Source organism: Chiloscyllium punctatum, chromosome 16 (assembly GCF_047496795.1).
Source record: "Chiloscyllium punctatum isolate Juve2018m chromosome 16, sChiPun1.3, whole genome shotgun sequence".
Classification (NCBI taxonomy): domain Eukaryota; kingdom Metazoa; phylum Chordata; class Chondrichthyes; order Orectolobiformes; family Hemiscylliidae; genus Chiloscyllium; species Chiloscyllium punctatum.
In genome coordinates this window covers 2,305,933-2,329,003 of record NC_092754.1, presented here as the reverse complement: position 1 = coordinate 2,329,003, position 23,071 = coordinate 2,305,933, and the positions used below count along the sequence as shown (strand labels likewise).

Here is a 23,071-nt window from a genome sequence, read left to right as displayed (position 1 = left end):
ATTTCACAACAGCGTGCAAACTATTTACTTAAAACTAATTCAAAATGCCAAAGTGCCACTGTGTGTAAAATCCTTAAAGGCTTTGAACTGCTAAACGCCACAAACGCCAGTTTAATGCTGACTTTGCTTAGATTCTAAATTTCATTCAGTCCAAGTAAGAAACGGAGTTACAATCTCTCCCTATCACAAGGATAGCAGCTGGGATAAACAAGCATTCTGGCCTCTTTCTCTTATCCTTGCAAGAAAAAACATTGTGGAAAAATCCTACCTTATACTCCAAAAGGTAACTGTATTTAACAGAGTCCAAGTTCACACTTCTTGGCAAGAGCTTTATTTCAATTAGTTACACCCAGAAACCCCTCAGTCTATTGATTATTAGCTTCCTGTATTCATACAACCAACTGACACACCATTTATCTCTTCATTGATAAAACACCTGTTTTCTCATTCCAGAAGATCTCAGGTATTCCTTCAGAGCATATTAGATGATTATACAGGAGATTTGTTACCCAAATAAAACTGAAATACTAACTGAACATAACTACTGTACCTTTAAATGTACTGTAGAGTGCACACTCAATGTAATGCAAACTTCCAAGGCTCTTCACATGAAAGTTAACACACTAAGTGACTTGAAGAGATATGAAAACCAACCTGGCTGACTTTTAGACAGGAGAAAATGAGGACTGCAGATGCTGGAGATCAGAGCTGAAAATGTGTTGCTGGAAAAGCGCAGCAGGTCAGGCAGCATCCAAGGAGCAGGAGAATCGACGTTTCGGGCATGAGCCCTTCTTCAGGAAGGGCTGACTTTTAGACAGCGGCTCAGGGCAATAATTCTGCAGCCTATCAGTCAGTCTCGGATCAGCAGTCACAGCCACTAATGGTGGCTGTAGTGAATAAAACTAGGGATAGTTGAGGCCAGGATTAAAGGATTGCAGATTCTCAACATCTTGTAGGCATGGCTCACCAACCCTCCAGGACTGACCTAGAGTTCCCAGGAATTGAAGATCCATCTGCAGGACCATGCCATGTGCAACCCCAAAAGGGAGGGAGGGAGAGAGAGAGAGAGAGAGAGAGAGAGAGAGAGAGAGAGAGAGAGAGAGAGAGAGAGAGAGAGAGAGAGAGAGAGAGAGAGAGAGAGAGAGAGAGAAAAAAATCACAAGGATGTTGGAAAATATTACAATAAAAGCTTAAGACTGGAGGTGCTGGAAATCTGAAATTAAAAACAAGATTCCTGAAGAAACTCAGTAGGTCTGGCAGCATCTGTGGAGAAAATCTGTCAGAAAAGATTTGTTTGTCATTGTCTTCAAATGTTTCTTTTCACTTGATCTAAACATTTCTTTTTAAGATGAGAAATGGCAGTCTAGCAAATTGTGTAGTGAATCTTCTTGTTTGTTAATCAGTGTGGGAAGAGAGTGGGTCGCAAAGTGAAGGAGCTAGTTTACTGATATCTTATATATTCTTCTGTCAACATTTCCCATTCAATTTTGCTATGTCAACTGTCACAATGTAGTGTCACACTTTCACCACAGGGTGGATCTGTGGGGTACATTTTGAACATTGCAACTTCATCTTTGGACACAAGAAAAATCAATTTAATAACTGAGCAAAGGCAACGATACAGGAAAATGCATAAACTGGTCATAATATCACATATAGCAGCTGTGCTACACTTAGGTTTCAGAGTTGTGTCCTTTTTAAATGCCACATTTCTTCACGTATGGAATACATCCTTAAAAAAAAAATTCAGAAAGCCAGTTACTCACCTACAGCTTGAAACATACAAGGACGTACAAGACTCTTGATAATTGCTTCAACTCAACTTGATACAATTACAAAGAAATGTGACCAGAGTCATGTGCTCAGTATGGTGTATCAGCTTTAATGGTGAACTTCCCAATAAGCTTTGGATGCCAGTGACCGATGCAATCGAAATCAAAATCCCTACAGTGCAGAAACTGGCCATTTGGTCCAACAAATTCACACCAAACAGAATCCCACCCAGACCGGTTCCCCTACCCTCTTCCCCCTGACTAGTGCACCTAGCCTACACATCCCTGAACACTATGGGCAATTTAGCACAACCAATTCACCTAATCTTTGGACTGTGGGAGGAAACCGGAGCACCAGGAGGAAACCCATGCAGACACGGGGAGAATGTGCAAACTCCACACAGAATCGCCTGAGGCTGGTATTGAACCCAGGTCCCTGACGCTGTGAGGCAGCAATGCTAACCACTGAGCCCTATGTTAAATCTTCATTAAATTGTTAAATTTTAAAAAGAAACAATGATCACGGTGTGAAGTTTCCATTACACATTAGCACTCCCTCCCCAAGTAATTGAGAGTCCCCTAGCTTCAGGGCTTGCAAACAAAGCACTGAGGCCTGAGCAGCCGAAGGCAGCACAGTGCAAATAACACAGACAAATATAATCATCTTGTGCAATGTGGTTTCTTGGAGTCAGACAGCCGCAGATTGGTGTTGGAAGGCTGTACATTGGGCTGGTGCATTCTGAACAATTTTAAGCTGCAAAAATGTTTGACAGATAATTGAGCAAGATAAATAACTGACAATGACAGTCTGCTGCATTTGGTATTTCAGAGTCCACTGTATTAGGGTCATTTCTGTAACAGATAACCAGTAACATAATTTTAAAATGCTTAACATTTAAGTCTTTTTAAATATTGTACAGATTAAACTTTAACAAACTATCAACAATTAAATATTTGTAGGAGGCAACAGAAATTAGTGCATAAAAAGCACTTCTGATGAAAATCTCAGATTTTTACTCCAGCTAATTTCCCTGCGCTTCATTTTCTAGTCTATTTTTAAACACACACTTCCAGAATCTCATCTTTCTTCCATGTTGTTTATACACAAGGACAGCCCAAGTTCAAAATACAACTACACTTTCTGTGCTATGATCTGTTTTTGATATGGTGTGGTGGGACTTCAGGAACAAGTGCAGTCTGTCCAAACCCCATTTCTCAATATGCAACTGCCAGTAGAATTACTTTCCATAAATCTTTCTTAGACCTAAGCTTCTATTAATAATTTGAGGCATCAAGTAATCTTACAAATTGCCAGCCAATAACTTGCACCTTACGAAAAGGTTACAATTGAATGCTCATCATAGCACAAACATTCCAGGATTACATTTCTTTCTCAGTTTAAATACTACAGTCAAGATTTTCTTTACCTCCTGTTGTTTCAGATGTCTCTCCATCTAATCAATATCCCACATGTAACTGATGAGTTCAACATTGACTGAAAACCAAGAGTTAAATCCATACAGTCCTTAGCTCTGGATTTCCTCTCCTGCTCTTCAGCACCAGGATCTGCGACTGTACAAGTTACAAATCTCATTTCCGACCTGCCACATACAGTGGTTGGAGGTGAATGCGGTGATGGAACACTTCATCACATCAATGCAGAGCTTGGCAGAGGGAGAATGCTCCTGCAACACCAGCTCGGAAACAGAAAGCCTCCTGTTAAACAAGCTCCTCAGAATGATGCAGGGCGCCTGAGGACAAGGGCAAAGGTTGCATACTTACTTCGAGCCTGCCTCCGCCACTTACTTCCAAAAGCAATCACGCAGTAACTAAATTAAAAGTCTTTGACCACTTCTCGAAAGGGGGAGGGGAGGGGGGTGGGAAGAAGCAAGACCTTATACGTTGTTATCGCTGAACAGATTTTGATGATAGCTTGAAAGAGAGAGAAAAAAAAAATCAGTCATTATCACACAGAGGGAAAAAAGAAACCTCAAGGCAATTAGCTCATACTCTTGTCTGCTGGGAAATCTCGGGTGTGTAACCTGATCCTTAGCCAGCTCCTTTTATGATCATACCTCTTCATTTATTTTTCTAGTTCTGACGATCTGTCTGTGCCTCCTCATGCCAATCTGATTCAGCTAAGGAGCTGCATTACTTTTCCAAACAGGATCAGCATATGGTGGCTGAAATGACAGCGCCAGGCTCCTCTCTCTATTACTGTCCCCATCCTTGTGACAAAGATCACTTATAGCCCATATCAAATTGAATCCCAGCCTGAACATAAACCACTTATTGCCACCTAAAGCATTAGTCCCCGTGCACTTGTTTCTAAAAAGGGTCTAATTTGTTTTAGTAATTTTCAGACGGAAAGCTTTTAGGTTTCGGAAGCAGAAACCGACTGCTGTTCAATTACTTTCTGTCAAAGCGACAGCTTAAGGTCCACGTACCCTCTAACTGCATTCTGATGGACAGACTACCCTTGTCTGTTGCTAAGCTAAAATTCTCTTTAACCTCACAAGAGATTCTGACATTCAAATTCAGTAATAATCTGGAAAAAGACCAAATGGGGCATTTTAAAAATCACAATTTCACTCCTTAAAAACTTGCTCTGGCTGAGAAGTTTACAATAATGTTTTGAATTCCATACAGACACATCTGAAATCACAGATTCCTGAGCCAACAGCCTTCATCTCTGCTGACAGTTTTGACAAACACCAAATTACTGCATTTGACTAGATCCACTCATCCCTTGGGAAATCCCATCCAAATACTGAGAGAATGGGAGTAAACGTGTAGGAGAGCGTGAGAATGAGAGTGCATTCAGACAGAAAATCTTAGATCTTCTCTCAGTTGTGGCAAAGATAGGTTTGGTTCCATCCTACTTAACGTCCAGCAAATTTAGGGCATGCTCGATGTTAAACATTGCAATTATTGGTTACATTTCATGAGATAGGTGCCACTTTTACTTTGAATTCATTCCTTAGATTTGGGCATCACTAGCCACTCGTGTTTATTGTTCATCTCTACTCGCCCATTGAACAGAGCAGTTGGCTGGTGTTATTTCAGAGAACAGTTAATGGTCAATCACATTGCTGTAGGTCTGGAGTCACACATAGGCCAGACCAGGTAATGATGGAATATTGAGGTAAAAACAATGACTGCAGATGCTGGAAACCAGATTCTGGATTAGTGGTGCTGGAAGAGCACAGCAGTTCAGGCAGCATCCAAGTAGCTTCGAAATCGACGTTTCGGGCAAAAGCCCTTCATCAGAAATAAAGGCAGTGAGCCTGAAGCATGGAAGCGCTTTAGGGAACATCTCCGGGACATCCGCACCAATCAACCACACCAGCCCGTGGCCCAACATTTCAACTCCCCCCTCCCACTCTGCCGAGGACATGGAGGTCCTGGGCCTCCTTCACCGCCGCTCCCTCACCATCAGACGCCTGGAGGAAGAACGCCTCATCTTCTGCCTCGGAACACTTCAACCCCAGGGCATCAATGTCAACTTCAACAGTTTCCTCATTTCCCCTTCCCCCACCTCACCCTAGTTCCAAACTTCCAGCTCAGTAACTGTCCCCATGACTTGTCCGGACTTGTCCTACCTTCCTATCTCCTTTTCCACCTATCCACTCCACCCTCTCCTCCTTGACCTATCACCTTCATCCCCTCCCCCACTCACCCATTGTACTCCATGCTACTTTCTCCCCACCCCCACCCTCCTCTAGCTTATCTCTCCACGCTTCAGGCTCACTGCCTTTATTCCTGATGAAGGGCTTTTGCCCGAAACGTCGATTTCGAAGCTACTTGGATGCTGCTTGAACTGCTGTGCTCTTCCAGCACCACTAATCCAGAATGATGGAATATTTCCTTCCCTAAAGAACCAGAATTGATTTGGTTTACAAACAGCCAACAGTGGATGCATGGTTGCCATTATGGGAGCTTACATTCCAGATTTCTTTTATTGAACTCAAATTTCACCATCTGGCATGATCAGATTTCAATTGTTCCCTCAACATTAGCCTAGGGTTCTGGATCACAAGTCTTTGCCCTTCCTCCCTTAATTGCCAATTGAGAAGGTGGGGGTGAGCTGCCTCCTTGAACCGCTGTAGTCTACCTGCTCTGCATTGACCCACAATGTCATTAGGAAGAGAATTCCAGGATTTTTAAAAAAAAGATGCTGAAGGAATGACTATCTATTTCCAGGTCAGGATGGAAAGAAACATGCAGGGGAATATTGGAGGTTGTGGCGTTCCTGTGTATATATTGTTCTGGTGAAGGAGGTCTGGAAAGTATTTGAAAAGTACTGTTGAAGAAGCTTCAGTGAATATCTGCAGTGTATCTTGTAAGTGGTGCACATTGCTCCTATTGAGTGTTGTGGAGGGAGTGGATGTTTGTGGATGTGGTGCCAATCAAGTGGGATGCTTTGTCCTGATGGTGTCAAGCTTCTTGAGTGTTGTTTGAGCTGCACCCATCCAGGCAAGTGGGGAGTATTCCATCACACTCCTGACTGGTGACTTGTAGATGATGGACAGGTTTTGGAGTCAGGAAAAAAATTACTTGCCACAGTATTCCTAGCCTCGGGCCTACTCTTGTAGCCACTTTGTTTAGATAATGAATGCAGTTCAGTTTCTGGTCAACATTAACCCCAGAGGTTCCCCTTCGAGCCACTCACCAGCTGGACTTGGAAATATATCGCTGTGTCTTCACTGTTGCTAGGTCAAAATCCTGGAATTCCCTTCCCTAAAGGCATTGTGGGTCAACCCATTGCACATAGACTGCAGCAGTTCAAGAAGGTACTGGATTAGTGGTGCTGGAAGAGCACAGCAGTTCAGGCAGCATCCAATGAGCAGCGAAATCGATGTTTCGGGCAAAAGCCTTCATCAGGTTCAAGAAGGTTGTTCACCATCTTAAGGGCAAGGTTGTGGTAAGGGATGTTGGCCTAGCCAGCACTACCTGAATAAGCTTATAAAAACTAAAAACAGATATCTGGGTCATTATTACCCTGCTGTCAAGAGAACCCGCTGCCAAAATTTCCTGCATTACAATACGACTTCAAATCAATACCTCACTGACTCTAAGATCTTTTTGTTCACCTGGAGGAAATGAGAGGCAATATGCAAATCCAAATCTTCCTCTTTATGATGCATTCAATGCATACATACCACTTGAAGTCAAAGTGACATAAACCCATAAATTAAGGAAGCCTAAAGGGACAGTGCATGATGAGGCAGGTTCTGTCACTCCTCACTGAGGTGGGGTTTTGTTGAAGAATGTACAGTTAATGCGAATAAGAGAGCCATTGCCACAACGCTGTGTACTCAGCAGAGAGTTTTGCTCCCATGGACTGAGAATCCCAGACCCTTACCTCCAGCACTGCAAGCACCTGACTAAGGGTTAACATTCAAGGGGTCAACACAAAATTCAAAGCAGTTAATGTTCACTGGATAATGACAGTAAACTTTGACTTAAGCATCCCACTTGAGTTGCTTTTTGATTACTGTGTGTTCAACTGCAAATCAAAAGTTTACAGAATTATTGCTGATAGTAAGTATGCAATTAATCAATCAATTTAAATGGTATTTTATTGAAATCACATAATTCAGATTGATGTCTAAATCCTGAACTGGAAAGCTTACTCTCTTTGGCAAATTCCTAGAGTTCTAAACAGAAACACCACTCTTAAATAACGGGTCCTGATGAAGGATCCCACCCAGAAGCGTGGATTCTCCTGCTCCTTCAATGCTGGCTGACTTGCTGTACTTTTCCAGCTCCATACTTCATTTCCTCTTCATTAAAAGCTGCAAACAAAAATCCCACAGGCCCTAAAGGAGGTTTGCTTTTCAAAACAAAAAACTTTTCCACCAATAAAGGAAGGAAGTAGCAGTATAGTTGCAAACTCTCAGTTTCCACATTTAAACACCTCAAAACTTTGTTAGATCAGACAACTCCGGTCAAAACTAATGCGCAGGCAAATAGAACAGAGGCTGAACAGGCTGGGGTGTTTTCCCTGGAGTGTCAAAGGCTGACAGATGACCTGAGAGAGAGATTGATGAAATCAGGAGGGGGATGTATAGGGGAAATAGACAAGGAGTTTTCCCCAAGGGTGGGAAGAGTCCAGTACTAGAGAGCATAGGTTCAAGGTGAGAAGAACAAGATATAAAAAGGGCAAAAGCAAATTACTGCAGATGCTGGAATCTGAAACCAAGAGAGAAAATGCTGGAAAATCTCAGCAGGTCTAGCAGCATCTGTAAGGAGAGAAAAGAGCTGACAGTTCGAGTCTAACTGACCCTTTGATAAGAGCTTTGACAAAGGATCAGTTAGACTCAAAACGTCAGCTCTTTTCTCTCCTTAAAAGATATAAAAGGATCTAAGGGGCAACTTCTTCCACACAGAGGGTGGTGTGCGTATGAATTGAGCTACCACAGGAAGTGGTGAAAGCTGATACAATTACAGCATTTAAAAGGCATCTGGATGGGAATATGATTAGGAAGGGCTTTGAGGGATATGGGCCAAATGCTGGGAAATGGGACTAGATTAATTTAGAATATCTTTCAGCAAAGGGTTTGTTTCTGTGCTGTACAGCTCTGTGACTCCGATTGCAGACACTCAGCAATGGGAATAACTCTGAACAACCCTCTGAAACGTCTGGCAAGGGCAACTAACACAGACCCAGCAAGCGATGGTGGGGACTCACACCTCAGGAATGAAATTTTTAATAATTGAGAAATGTGGCCTTTTAGGACTAAGCTTATGCGAATTTTTGTTGCTAAGAGGTAAGAAGTGGTTTCTGATTGAATTCAAAGTGTCATTGATGTGAACACTGATGGTTGGTGTGATAGCACGAGTATGCCCAACGACCAGTGGGTCATTAAAGGTTTTGCCTGTATCAAGTTCAGATGTTTCCATCCCCCTTCTCAGGCTCGAGCTTCTTTTTCCAATCAAATTTAACACTAAACTATCGTTTATTGCCCACCCCTAGTTGCTCTTGAACTGTGGGGTTTGCTAGACTATTCCAGAGGGCAGTTAAGAGTCAGTCACTTTGCTAGGAATCTGGAGTCACATGTCGGTCAGATCAGGTAAAATGGCAGATTTCCTTCTCTGAAGAAGATTAGTGAACCAGTTGGATTTTTATGACAAATTGACAATGTTCATTATTAGTTGAGTGTGTGGTGCTGGAAAAGCACAGCAGGTCAGACAGCATCCAAGGGGGCAGGAGAATTGATGTTTCAGGCATAAGCCCTTCATCAGTTTCCTGATGCTGCCTGACCTGCTGTGCATTTCCAGCACCATATTCTTGACTCTGATCTCCAGTCCTCACTTTCTCCGACTGTTCATTGTTGGATTTTTAATTCCAGATTTTTTGTTTCATCAATTTCTGCTCCAGTGATTTTGGAACCCAAGCCCCCAGGTCTCTGAATTACTAGTCCCATTGAAGTGAAAAATCACAACGCCAGGTAATAGTCCAACGGGTTTATTTGCAAGCACTAGCTTTCAGAGCACTGCTCCTTCATCAGGTGGTTGTGGAGATCAATAACACAAATGTCGTAACTTACCCCTAATCTTCCATAAAGCTCCCAACCTTGTACACTCCAGCAGCAGCAAAATCTCTTTTCCAACTTTGGTCTTCCTCCTTCCATCCATTTCAATCACTGCTTTTAACATTCGGCCCTAGCATAGACTTCATTCCAATTTAATTGTCTTTTCATGAAATGAATTGAACAATTTTGTCCTTGCATCATTGCCCACCTCATCACGTTATTCCTTTTTTATTATCCACCTTTTTGTAACACTCCACATCAAACCCTGCAGCTCTCTGTCCCACTGTCTTATCAATATCCATACGTAAATGTTCATTATAATCCTAGTCCTCAATGTCTCAGCATATCAGCAATCAGTCATCAGTCATTATCTTGCTCAGGTGATTAAACGGATCTAAATGTCTTAATTTATTTAAAGGCTTTCCTCCACAGGTATTCCCAGAAACCATCATCACTTTGATCTTAGCTGCGAAATCCATGATTATAATCAAAGCGTGGTCCTCACTACCAACAGCAACACCAGTGGGTATTCCTGAATATTAATAACCTTCAGTATGATACATAGATGTCAACAATCCCTGTCTGAAGATTACAGTCTCTGCAGAAAGCCTGTGTACACACTGTGGGGAAACAGGATGGTGTTTAATCATTGCTGCAGCTCCCCACTCCACCATCTACAATAGATGACAAGGAGCACGCACAACTATCCCCATTTACTAAGGAACACCCATGGAGCTAAATTCTAAAATTAAAATCAACATCTGCAATGGCAGAGGCAACAACACCACGACAGAGAAACCAAAAGGATGCAGGGCTTTGTTGTCATAAAAGATACCAAAGCCAGTTGGGCTGGCATGGTGGCTCAGTGGTTAGCACTGCTACCTCACAGCGCCAGGGATCGGAGTTCAATTCCTGCCTCAGGTGACTTTCTCCTTGTGACTGCATGGGTTTCCTCCCACAATCCAAAGATGCGCAAATCAGGTGAATTGGCGGTGCTAAACTGCCCATAGTGTTAGGTGCGTTAGTCAAGGGTAAATATACAGTAGGGGAATGGGTCTGGGTAGGTTATTCTTCGGAGGGTCGGTGTGGACTTGTTGGGCCAAAGGGCCTGTTTCCATACTGTAGGGAATCTAAGCTAATCTAATTTCTTCCCTTCTGTAAATTATTGTACAGTGTCTGGGAATGGTGGAACATTTGGATCCCAGCTTTTAAAATATATATTTTATCTTATTCATTCTGTTCTTGCATTTATTTACTCCCATTATAAATTCCTATGTAAACATACCGCCAGCATTACATCCTCTTAGCAATGCTGGCTCTGCAGTCTCCCCACTGACCATTATAGCAGGGTAACTTTACAAGGTTAGTCTCCATCAGAACAGTGGATGGAGGAATTTATAAACCTATTATTATCTATCTCTAAATTATTACACAATACAAATCAAAACACTAAAAATAGGTTGTGAATGAGTGTGGTTGTTTGAAGAACATTGGAGGAACAAATATTCTAAAATCCAATTAGAGACAATGAGAGGGTTGAGGCACAGAGACAGGCAGAAAGCAAAAATGGAATGGAGAACAGGAGGGGAGGGCGGAATTTGCATTATTGGAGTCTTCACCAACTCCAAATGATTGTCAGCTACAGCATTACTTATCCATTATTTTGTGAGGGCCCAGAGATCCTCTCTGTACACACAAAGCCTACAAGCTGTACCTCCCCGAAAGCTGCAGGTTTGATTCCATAAGCTGATGCTGTCTCTGCAACAGGTGAGGGTAAGATTAGGAGTTCTAACAGGAAATATAAACATCAGCCAAAACAGATTCCCCCAGTTGCAGGTTAGTCAGTTTTTAACCTCTATGTGCATGGGGACAGGACAAACCCATCTGTTCGGAGGGAAAAGTAAAACACTTTTTCATATTAAAATATCATTGCTAAATATCATTCTGACCAACATAATGCAGTGCATCAAGCAGCAACCCCTCCCAGCCAGCTTGGATGATTTGATTTTTGAACTCCTACCTGGGAGTTTAATGCTTTATCTAGAGTTTGCTACCTTATATACTGCTAATGGTGACAATCTCCAGTTAATGTGAACGTTCGACTGAAAATTCAAAGTTTGCTCTTTCAAGCTGAAGACAATTAATCTCCCTCAGTGAAAATATAAATAAAAGATTCATTGATGGAGTTTGGACAATGTGCTCAGCCAGTTCCTGCATTCCTACTGCTTGGGTGAAACTCCCATCAGTCCAGCTGCTGATATCCCCAGAATGTCACAATCGCCAGTCTGAATTCAGTTCAAAGGTCATTGACCCTTGACACTCTGCTCCATTTATCATTGAGAAAGCTCAGCATGAATTCATTCAAATCAAACCAGGGGTTTTCTACTATTCAAAAAGAAAGCCCTTTTGCTCTGCCAATTGGAGTGGGGTGCAGTTCAATGGGACACTGACCACCTGCGAGCACCCTTCTGATTGGAGAGAGTGTGTAGAGACTGTCCTGCCCGTTTCAGAAAATCACAACCATTCAATTCCTCCACTCTTCTCACACCCCTCCCCCACCCACCATCCCAGGCCCCCATCCAGAATTCCTGGAATGCAAACTTATTCAAGTGGCCTACCTCTTCCTCACTGAACCCATAAAACGTAGGAGCAGGAGGAGGCCATTCAGCCCATTGAATCTGCTCTGCCATTCATTGAGATCATGACTGATGTGATCATCCTCAACTCGACTTTCCTGCCTTTCCCTTCCAACCCTTCATTACCTCACTTTAAACAAACCTCCCTCAGCCTCGAATATAATTAAACCCTACATTTAGCCCATGAGGTCCACCCCAACCCACGCCCTACTTTATCTCCATAACCCTGCTTTTCCCATGGCTAGCCTGTACTTCCACGAACACAATGGGTAAATTAGTGTCGCCAATCCACCTAACCTGCACATCTTTGGACTGTGGGAAGAAACTGGAGCATCCAGAGGAAACCCATAGAGCATGGGGAGAACATGCAAACTTCACACAGACAGTTGCCCAAGGGTGGAGTCGAACCCCAGTCCCTGGTGCTGAGAGATAGCGGTGCTAACCCACTGTGCGGACCTTCTGATCCAGCCTCGACAGCCCTCTGCAGAATAGAATTCCACATATTCGCTGCCCTCAGACACTCTAGTCCTCAGGTGAGCAAAATGAGTGATCCTCCTATTCTGGAGATGATGCCCTCTGGTCCTAGTCTCTCCCACAAGAGGAAATAACCTTTCCACATCTCCCCTACCACGTCCCTGAGCAATCTTGCATGTTTCAATAAGGTCACCTTTCATGCACCTAAAGTCCAACAGGTACAGGCCCTATCTACTCAACCTCTCCTCAGTAGATAGTCCCTCCACACCCAAGCATCAGCTGAGTGATCCTTTTTGTGGGACTAATCTTGGGCACAGACATACCAACATTAACACCAATCTGCATTTATATTCCACCTTTAAACATAGTGAAATGACTCAAGGTGCCTCAAAAGATCATTATGAAACAAAAGCTGAAACTGTGCCTCACAGATATCGAAGCAGATAACCACGCGCTTGGTCAAGGGTTCGGTTCGAAGGAGCATTTTAAACAGAGGAGAGTGTTTGAGAGGAGGGATCTGTAAGAAGGTTTGAGGGCTTGGGAGGTGTGGTTGCTGAATGTATGTCTGCCGACGGTGGAGTGATCAGAAATGGTTCAAACACAGATCAGCCAGAGTGACATTATCGTGGGGAAGTGATCGAAATGGGAAGCTTTGTGGCTTTCAATTCTAAAACCAATCAGAGAAACCATCCTGACTCAAGAGGTGGTAACTTTGATCATGGTTCTTTAGTCCATCCAGGGCCTGAAACAACACGGTGGGGGAAAGAGGGCTCAAGGTATTTCTAAATCCATCCAGGGTAGGAGGATAATCAGGGAAAGAGTGAGATCTGTTACAGGCTAAAGTGACAAACTGTATATATAGGAGATGGAAAAGTTCCAATAAACAAAATGAGAACATTACAGAGAAGGACAGACGCAGCTAACACAATGTAGGTATAGAAATCAGGAAGTAGCATTGAGAGGGAGGTGGTGTCAGCAGCTTTCCCAGCTTAAAATTGGGCAAATCCCCACATTCAGATGAGACGTATTCCAGACTGCTAGACACAGGAGAGGTTCCAGAGGATTGGAAGACAGCTAATAAAAGGTACCATTATCCATGACAAGTGGGAAAGATAAAGCAGGAGACTGTAGGCCAGTGAGTCTTAAAATCAGCGAGCGAGAAGATTTTGATAAAAAAAACTCCAGGGGCAGAATTAATCTCCACTTGGACAGCAAGGATTAATGAAGGATGGTCAGTGTGGCTTTACCAGGGAGAGGTCATATCGGACAGATCTGATTAAGGTTAGAGTGTGAATGAGGGAAGTACAGCAGATGTAGTCTACACGGACTTCAGAAAGACCATCAACAAGGTCCTGCATGGGAGAGCTGGTAGGAATCAGAGCAGCTTGAGAAATCACATCCAAAATTGGCTGAGTGGCAGGAAGCAGGGGGTGATTGTCAACAGATGTTTGTGTGACTGGAAGCCTGTGTCCAGTGGAGTCTCACGAGGATCAATGTTGGCAGCTTTGCTGTTTATTGTGGTCTGGACATGAATGAGGTGGCACAAACGGTAACCTTGCAGAAATGTGAAAACTGGTGGGTAGTGAGGAGGAAAGCCTGAGATAACAGGAAATGCAGATGGGCTGAATGGAGACAAATGGAATATAATCCTGAGAAGTGCGAGATGGTGCACTTTGGAAGGACTAACAACGGAAGGGAATACACAATGAATGGTAGAACTCTGGGAAGGACAGAGGATCAGAGGGACCTTTGGAACATGACTACAGAGCCTTGTAGGCAGCAGGACAGGGAGTTATGGTGGTTAAGGTGATATACCAGGTATTTGCTTTTATTAGTGAAGGAACTGAATACAAAAGCAGTAGATGTAGACGGAGCTGTATGGGATGGTCAGGTCACAGCTGCAGTACGGTGAGCAGTTCTGGTCACCACACTATAAGAAGCTTGTGACTGTAATAGAGAGAGTACAAAAGGAGATTCACCAGGACACCGGACCCAAAACATTAACTCTGCTTTCTCTGAAACTCACTGCATGAAAAGGGTAGTAGAGGCAGGAACCCTCAAGACATTGAAGATGAGCACTTGACCACAGCACGTCAGTTTATGCAGCAAGTGCTGAACAATGGGATTAGAGTGACCAGTACAGACATTGGGCTGAAGGGCCTCACTCTGCCTGTAATACTCTGAACAATTACCATATCAACTCTGCTGAATAACTTCAAATTAGAGGTTGTGACAGCGTTCTTGTAAAGTTAGCTAAACTATTCCAACTATTCGGAAATTTCTGTATCTCTTAAGCTTTCTCTTTCATCCCCATCTGGGAATTTTCTCGGCTGTACAACAGCATCAAGTGACTCATTCACAGTCAGCTGCCAGAGAAAGCCAACACTGAGATGAAATAAGATCAATTACCTGTAAATTGGAAATACCCCCAGGCTTATCATACTCCATATTTGATATTATGGTTTAGAACCTTACGTGTAGACTGTTCAAGGTGAACAACTTGCACCAAGAGGCTGTAATCAGAAATGCTCAGACAATTTGCGCAGACCCCTAATCGATGCCATCTTTGCAACGTCATTGCCCTGTACAATGGAGAACTGTAGCATTATTGAATCTTACAGCACCGAAGGAGGCCATTCAGCCCAAGGTTCCTGTGCCAGCTCTCTGATATGGTTTTGAATCTGTTGTCTCCACCCCATCAGGCAGTGCCTTTCGGGTCACAACTACTGAGCTGAGTTCAGAGGAAGGGTCACTTGACCCAAAAACACTAGTCTCCACAGATGCTGCCAGACCTGCTGAGTTTTTCCAGTAATTTCTTTTGCTTTTTGTTTCACAACTGTTCATTGCACGATACAAAATTTTCACCATCTTGATTTCCTTTCCCAATTTTCTACAGCGTGTGCTCTCATTACCTGGAACCCAAAACGCCCTTCCCCTATTAACATCCCTCACAACAATTCACCCCAACCTCCAACAATCCAATATCCCAAAAGGGATTTATGCCTCGGTTTCTCTGATTGACACTACAGTAACATGATAGAGTCTGTTTTGAGAGTTGAAGCTATTTTAATCAGTGAACAGCAGAAATATTCAACATGAAAATACCACTCGAAATTTCAACCCTGTCAATTATTGAACTTCTGTGCTGTTGATGTAAAATACAGAAGCCAGCCACTAAGTAACTGTGGGACCTAATTGCGTTCCAGCAAGCAATCAGGCCCATTGATAAATAATTTAAACCTCACTCTTCCCCCTTCCATCTCCTGGGACTGCACAGCATTACAATCCATGCACCTTCTCAAGACCATTCATGTGGCAAACAGCAATTTATCAAGTTCCATCAAGAGATCGGTTCATCATTTGCATCCAATATGTTTCTTTTAAATAACACAAAATAAATCTATATGTCAGAAGGTTATATGTTTTAATGTTTTGTTTCGTTTGTCATTTAAGTCTTGCCTTCACTTAAGCATGCTTTATCCTTTCACATCAAGTGATGAAAAAATGAATTTTTGTGGGCACCAGCTGCCCTCAAGTGCCTCCCACAAACTTTTCTTTTTAATCATCGTTGACCCTCCAAAAACCAGAGCTCCTCTAAAGCTCTAACATCTGAATTTTTTTTACATTCCCATCAACTGAACACTGACACCCCATAAAACAACTCAATTCTAAACTGGTTATCCTCCTTTTCCCCCCTTTTGTATCTCAGAATCATTACGGTTTAGCAGGAGGCCATTCACCCCAGTGCACCAGTGCTCACTGTCTGGACACTTGGTGCTAGTCTCCTGCTTTTTCCCTGGTGCATTAGATGATTGATTAAATGGAAGTCATGTCCTCCTCAATGCTTTAATTGAACCTGCTTCCGCCCTGCATTTCCAGGCAGTGGGCGCACTCTGACTGGAGAGATTCGACACTAAACAGATTCGCCCCATTGCTGTAATCTCCTCCAGCTCCACAATTCAGAGTCCTCTGTTCCAATTCAGGCCTCAAGTATCCCTGATTGGAATCACTTCTTCTGTGGTAGCTGCACTTTGTGCTGTTGCTGATAGTGAAATTGGAAACTCGACACTGATCTTTTCCGAAATGCTAAATCAATTTTACAGTAAAAATGCCTGCTTCCTCCCCAACCAAAACTCAGACTCTCTTTCCATGTGCTTAAGGTACTTAATCAGTCAATGTCTTCCCCAGTCTTCTCTTATATCATTAACCTTTATTTAATAAGACAATTAGCCATCGTTACCACTGCTTTGCCAATCGGTCGATGGCCCTGCTGTCTAGGGCGATGGATCCTCTAATGTTGGCTCTAACGTCCATCACAACTGGGTACAATTGGATCCTCACAAACCCTTTCGAATGGCCAGTCAGCAGGACAGAAATCCTGACGGGTTTCAGTGCCCCTGGACTGTACCTTCTCTCGTTTATGGTGGTTGGCCAATCCCGAGGTGTGCGAGAGTTGATCAGAGAATGGAAACCACATTTAACAAGTGACTCTGGAAACTTTACAACTGCCAGTCCCACGGGTTGGTCTAAAAAGGGAGTCAGGCGTTATGAAGCGCACGGGCACACTATTGACACAGACCACTTGAGGCCAGCGCAGGGCCAGCTGCTTACCTGCTGTACTGCTGCCAGGCTCTGGAGCTGAGCACTGCTCAGGTGCTGCTGCTGCTGCAAGGCTGCAGTTTGCAGCATGAGGTGCTGCTGTTGGGCAGCATACATCTGCTGGAGGTACTGAGCGGCAGTGTTGGGCTGGCGATGGAGAGCTTGTTGGATCACCTGGACACAGGACAGAGGACAGAGACAGAGAATCACATCAGTTCCAGCAGCAAAGTCAATGTATACAAACAGTGAGCACAGGCTCCAGCTGTTATTTCTCAAGATGCTGATCAAAGTCCATTGAGAAATCTTCTATAATCCTCAATATCAAATACAATGGTTTTACCAAAACCAAAGTTTTGCAGAAACTCCTCAGGACTGGCAGCATTGGCAGTGAGAAAGCACAGTTAACTTTTAAGTCCAATAGGTTAAAGTTAAAGTCAATTGGTCTCCTCTTCAAACCAGAGGGGACTCGAAACATTAACTCAGTCTCTCTCTGAAAGGTGCTGTCAGATCTGCAGAGTTTCTCCTGCATTGCTTTTTTCTTTAAACCTCCAGAATCTTGTTTGTATCTCCGTTGTGTTAATGTTTTGATTACAGGAACAGGCCATTCAGTCCCTCAAGTCTGCTCCACCAAATTGTGGCTGCTCTGATCATGTTCTCAGTCCATGCTTGCCTTCTCCCCCTCCCCCACTCCATTCCCTTCTTAGTTAAACCCTGCCTGGAGTAAATGCAATGACCCAGCCTTTACCCAGCCTTGAAAAGAAAGTTTCTCACTCTAAGGGAAAATACTCTAAGGGAGTGGGTGGCACGGTGGCACAGTGGTTAGCACTGCTGCCTCACAGCGCCAGAGACCTGGGTTCAATTCCCGCCTCAGGCGACTGACTGTGTGGAGTTTGCACATTCTCCCCATGTCTGCGTGGGTTTCCTCCGGGTGCTCCGGTTTCCTCCCACAGTCCAAAAAAATGTGTGCAGGTTAGGTGAATTGGCCATGCTAAATTGCCCATAGTGTTGAGTGCAGGGTAAATATAGGGGAATGGATCTGGGTGGGTGCGCTTTGGTGAGTCGGTGTGGACTCGTTGGGCCGAAGGGCCTGTTTCCATGCTGTAAGTAATCTAATCTATAAATAGTTCTCATCCACACCTGGTCCACAGTAATCAAGGATGGGCAATAATCGCCAGTCTGATCAGTGGTGCCCACTTCCCATGAACAAATTAAATAATCAACTTCCTTTTCTTAAGCGATGTCCCTAGTTCCAGTCTCATCTACAAAAGGGGAAACACCCCTTCCACACTTACCCATCAAGTACCCTCAGTAAACCCGCTCTCTCCAACTTCTAAACGCCAATGGATAAAGGACAAACCTTTCCTGCTAGGATATACCCCTCATCCCAAAAATGAACAGAGTCCACCCTATTGGACCTTTTCCTAATGCAGATGTAACCTTTACCAGTATGAGCGCGCAAAACCCCACATGCAGAGTATCCAAGATCTTGCAAACCTGCAGAAAACTAATATCTTAGAATCACTTGGGCGGATAGAGGCCATTTGTTCCATTGAGTTTATGCTTAACAGTTTGGCATGCATTGTGAATTAAGCTTGAAGTCTTGCTTAGTAAATTATCAATATCTCTGGTTACTTTTGTGACCAATGGTCAGAGAAAGTCTGACACTGCATTTTAGGTTCTTTATGACAAAGATTTAAAATACTTTTCGAATGCATCAACTTTTACAACAACCACCAGTTTGTATTCTACTCTCACTCCTACTCTGCAACAAACAGCCAATAGCTCCTGATCACCCAGTTATTTTTGTCTGTACTGTTCATCCATCTGAGGAGAACAAAGTCACACAGAACAACAGAGAGGAGCTAACTGGGAACACCTCCACAACAATCAACACATTCCAGGGTCTAAGAGCTCAACAAACCTGAGAATCTGGGTCAGAACACTGCTCTCCTGGGAAACTCTCTGGAATAAAGAGACATTAAATCAACTGTTTCCAATCCATTCCCTCTCAACTCCCATCAGCTCTTTGACTGAGCTCTTGCTTATTTGTCTGGATTGTCAGGCTTTAATAAGCAATGTGGGAGATTATATATTGAAGATACCATCTAAAATGAAAGTTGTTGTTGTTGCAACTTGAAACTTGTTCTCAGCTAACCCTGTGATCTGATCAGATTCCCCTCATCTTTCCAGTTTCAGCTTTGGTCACAGTTTGTGATCAAGGCTGGGAATCCTCAGCTGGCTACGTTCGCCCTGGGAATACTCAATGTCCCAAGATCCCAGTTGGAGATCAGAGAGACTGCATGGATCGGGGATCAAAGCTGGGAGCTCTGTGTCCATGGTGCTGAGCGTCCGACAGAGGGGAGAGGACTGGTGATCAGTTGACCGTCCAGGGACTGCAGTGACCTGTGTGTCAGCCAAACATAACAACTCACAGAAACTTTGCATTTTTAGATGAAGTGACCATCACAGAGACTAACCAAACCTCAAGCGACCCTTTCTAGTAAAGGTCAAGATTGCATTGGGTCACATTCCTCATTGTGTCAAAGATTTGAGAGAAAAATAATCAAACCCACCTCACAATCCAAATCATAAAACAAAGAGATGCAGACTCTGGAAATCCAAAACAGAAACAGCAAGGGCTACAGAAAATTAGCAAACCTCAGTTCTGATCAAGGGTCACTCGACTTAAAACATTAACTCGGTTTCTCTGTCCACAGATGCTGCCAGACCTCTGCTGCATTTCTCCAACACTTTGTTTTTGTTCTAAATCACAATCGTCCTCTTTGTCAGTAAAGTGTTGCTTCCCAAGCAGTGAGTCAAAAATCTATACCCTCCCCCAAATATTTCACAAAGTCCTTCACTTTTTAGGCAACACCTTTAAATAACAAAATGTCCTGATGTGTGTCACAGGCACATTATAAAACAAACTGGGATGCCCAGTGCTATATTAGGTCAAATGAACAAAAACATGGTTAAAGAGGTAGTGCCTACAGTGATAGAGGGGCAGACAGATTTAGGGAGGGAATTTCAGAGGTTGGGACTCAGGCAACTGAAGACATAGACAGTAATGGCAGCAATGATAGACTGAGGACATAGAAGGAAAGGAACAGGGATCTCAGAGCATTGAGAAGCTGGAGGAGATTTCACCGACAGGGATCACGGATATCCAGGAATGACCTAAAGACATAGTTTAGAGAGATTTAATAGAAAACATTGCTGGATTGGAAGTCAGTATAGGGGAGTGGGCACAGAATTGACAGGGCAGCAAAGTTTCCTGGAAGCTAACAGAGTTTCAGAAGAGAGAGTAGCCAGCAGTGTGCTGAGACTAGCTGTGTCCAATGAAGGCCAGATCAGGGTTTCAGCAGTTGGTAAGCTGGGAGGGTGCTGGGTGGGCATGGGGGTGAGGTTACAGAGGAAGAATACAAAACCAAACCAACCAGACACTTGATAAAATCGACTTTGTTTTGACTTGTGCCAATGCCAGGAGTGAACTCTCAGTCCCAGTTTTGCCCGATAACCCTGGGGGTTGATGGTTACAGTGCTCCTCCAACTGGGTCAGCATCATAGGCTCACAGGTCAGTCGCTCTGATATGCCCAGAGGAGGTTCCCTGTCCCCATAGTGTGTGTTGACGTTTCTAGGAGGAATCGGTGTATTTGTACAAAAGCAGCAGAACCACCACCCCTCCCCACCCTCCACGAGTTGGACACAGGGGCTGGTCTCTACTCTTTCCCCCAGTTACTTCCCAAGCCAGGCTGAACTTCGGTCGGGTTATTGGGAACTGTACAGAGGGTGCAATAACTGTCAGGGTCGTACCCTGGTGGAATCTCCCTCCATCTCCAGGGTAGATCCATTCTAGGACAAGTGGTCGTATTCCACCCATCACTTTGAACCCAATGGTCTGTCCAAACATTCTCACAGGCTATTCTCCTACAAAAGGCCTCACCAGCAAAGTCTTACCCAAATGATGAATACCCACCAGGAAGTGTGGCTAACTGTTCTTCACAACAACTACCTGAATGTACAAGTGACAGATGCATTTTTATAGTGCCTATCACTAACTTTGGGGTGGGGGCAGGGAGGTCTCACAGGGTATTTACAGCCAATGAAACACTTCTGAATTGTAGTAGCTTCTGTAGTGTCAGAAACTAAACAGCCAACAAATGCACAGCAACTCCCACAAGCAATTGCTGTAGCGACCACTTCCATCTGTGATGTTGACTGAGGAAGTTGTAGAGAACTCCCGACTATTCTTCAAATCAGTGCCCCTGGATCTTTAATACCCACCGAAGGGTAGGGCACAGCCTGCTTTAACCTCAGCCACGGGGCAAGAGAATTTATACAACACTCAGGGGACAGGTACAAAAAGAAAGCCCTCCCTAGATATTTGACTAAGGCAAATTAACAATTTGGGGAGTGTGTCCCATAAGGAGCAAGGAGCTAACTGTAGATCTTTATTTAGCAAGCCACATTCCCCTCTGCTCAGAGTCTGAGACCTACCTGGACTCTCGAAACAGCCAGCCCAGGACTGAGCTGAATTGCAAACAGAGACAGTGCCAAGTGAGGATCAACAATTCTACAGTTCTCCAGAGAAAGTGACGCTAAATCCCTCGCCAAGACAGAATTCTATCCATAACCGGCAGAGTGTGACACATTCAGACTGATCTTCGGAGCAAATCAAATCCCAGCTCCTCGCAGATCAATGGAAGGAGGCATTCCCCAGCACATGGAACTAACTCCTCATGAAACGCACACACAAACACAAAACAACGACCCAGCTCACATTTAAGCATTGTTCTGCAGCTGGTTACTATCACTTTAAATCAAAATGTGACCCCATTAAAAACCATCAAGCTCCAGTCTCCCAACAGATGCAAGCAGGCAGGATTATTTGCCAAGTGATCCTTCACCGTCTCCTTGTTATGAGCTGTAACACAATACTAAACAAAGACCAAAAATAAATGGTCATTTCTGCTCCGTGCTACCCACTAACCAGAGTATTCATTTTCACAGTTTGTACGAGGCTCTCTCTCATTCCTGATTAGATTGTGGAGAAACAGATTTTATTGTAAGAATTCTTTTCTTCAGAAACATTCCCAATTAATAAGCAGCAGTTACACATGCTTTCAACAATGACCACTACTGAATGCAGTACCTGCAATTCTCAATAGTTCACCATCCTTTCCAGGAAGGACAAATGTAATACAAAACAGCAACTGAACACAGAAGGTTAAAACAGCTATGCAGATGGGTTACTTACAACATACACTTCAAGAGCACAATCAAACTGGTCATGTTGAAATCTCAAAGAGCCTGGTGTGAGAACTCTCTGCAGCCTCACTAGCTCGCCATCAGATTCACTGAACACTAACAGGCACTTTCCTATCTATTTGCAGTTACTGGTCTCAGTGTGAGATTGTACTCACAAAGACTAGAATTTAAGCAGGAATCTCGGCCCTACCTCAAAAGCTGCAGCTGATTATTTCAGGGAAAATCTGCAGCTGCTTCAGAGAGTAAACTCAAATGGAAATCTGCTGTGCCACAATGAGTCAAGCATTTTCCTTTGTGTCAGAGTGACTGAGCTGTACAAGCCTCAGCGCTGTAACCAGGAGACCGAACATGGAGCGAGCGAGAGGGGTGGGTGGAGAAAGAGAGAAAGAGAGCGCGAGAGAGAGAGAGAGCAGGAGAAATTGAAAACACTTACTGACCTCTGAACTGAACACCGCCTAGCCCTTAGACAAGTCAAACAAAAGCAGGAATATGATCTTAAAAAGAGAGAAAGCACAAATCAAACCCTTCAAAACTGGATCTTTGCCAAGTGAAAAACATGCTCACAATATTTAGGTACTTAATCAGTGTGACGCAGCTCTATCCAATGGCACACTGCTTCAGAAGGGCACCAGCAAGAGCTAAGTATTCAGCTAGAGGTCACAGGTCACAGCTGGTAACCATAGTGATTGCCTTATACTGGGCCATGGCCATACACACACACACTAGGCTGATGAATGGGGAAGACATTTAAACAAATCAACTCTCATGAAGTGCCCCGAACCC

General features: G+C 43.7%; 1 protein-coding gene across 19 annotated transcripts in view; it reads right to left on the bottom strand.

The window, feature by feature from the left end:
• The window catches only part of LOC140486895 (polyhomeotic-like protein 2), a 255,858-nt gene that overhangs the window by 93,717 nt on the left and 139,070 nt on the right, over positions 1-23,071 (bottom strand). For 11 of the 19 annotated variants that reach the window (XM_072585960.1, XM_072585965.1, XM_072585966.1 and 8 more), the window contains one exon: positions 17,032-17,193. In XM_072585960.1, coding sequence (XP_072442061.1) covers positions 17,032-17,193 — 162 coding nt within the window. Of the gene's footprint in view, positions 1-3,199; positions 3,412-3,554; positions 3,574-17,031; positions 17,194-21,517; positions 21,537-22,277; positions 22,443-22,478; positions 22,620-22,725; positions 22,890-23,071 lie in introns of those variants that run through there. The other 8 variants (XM_072585971.1, XM_072585974.1, XM_072585973.1 and 5 more) reach the window with 8 other exon arrangements.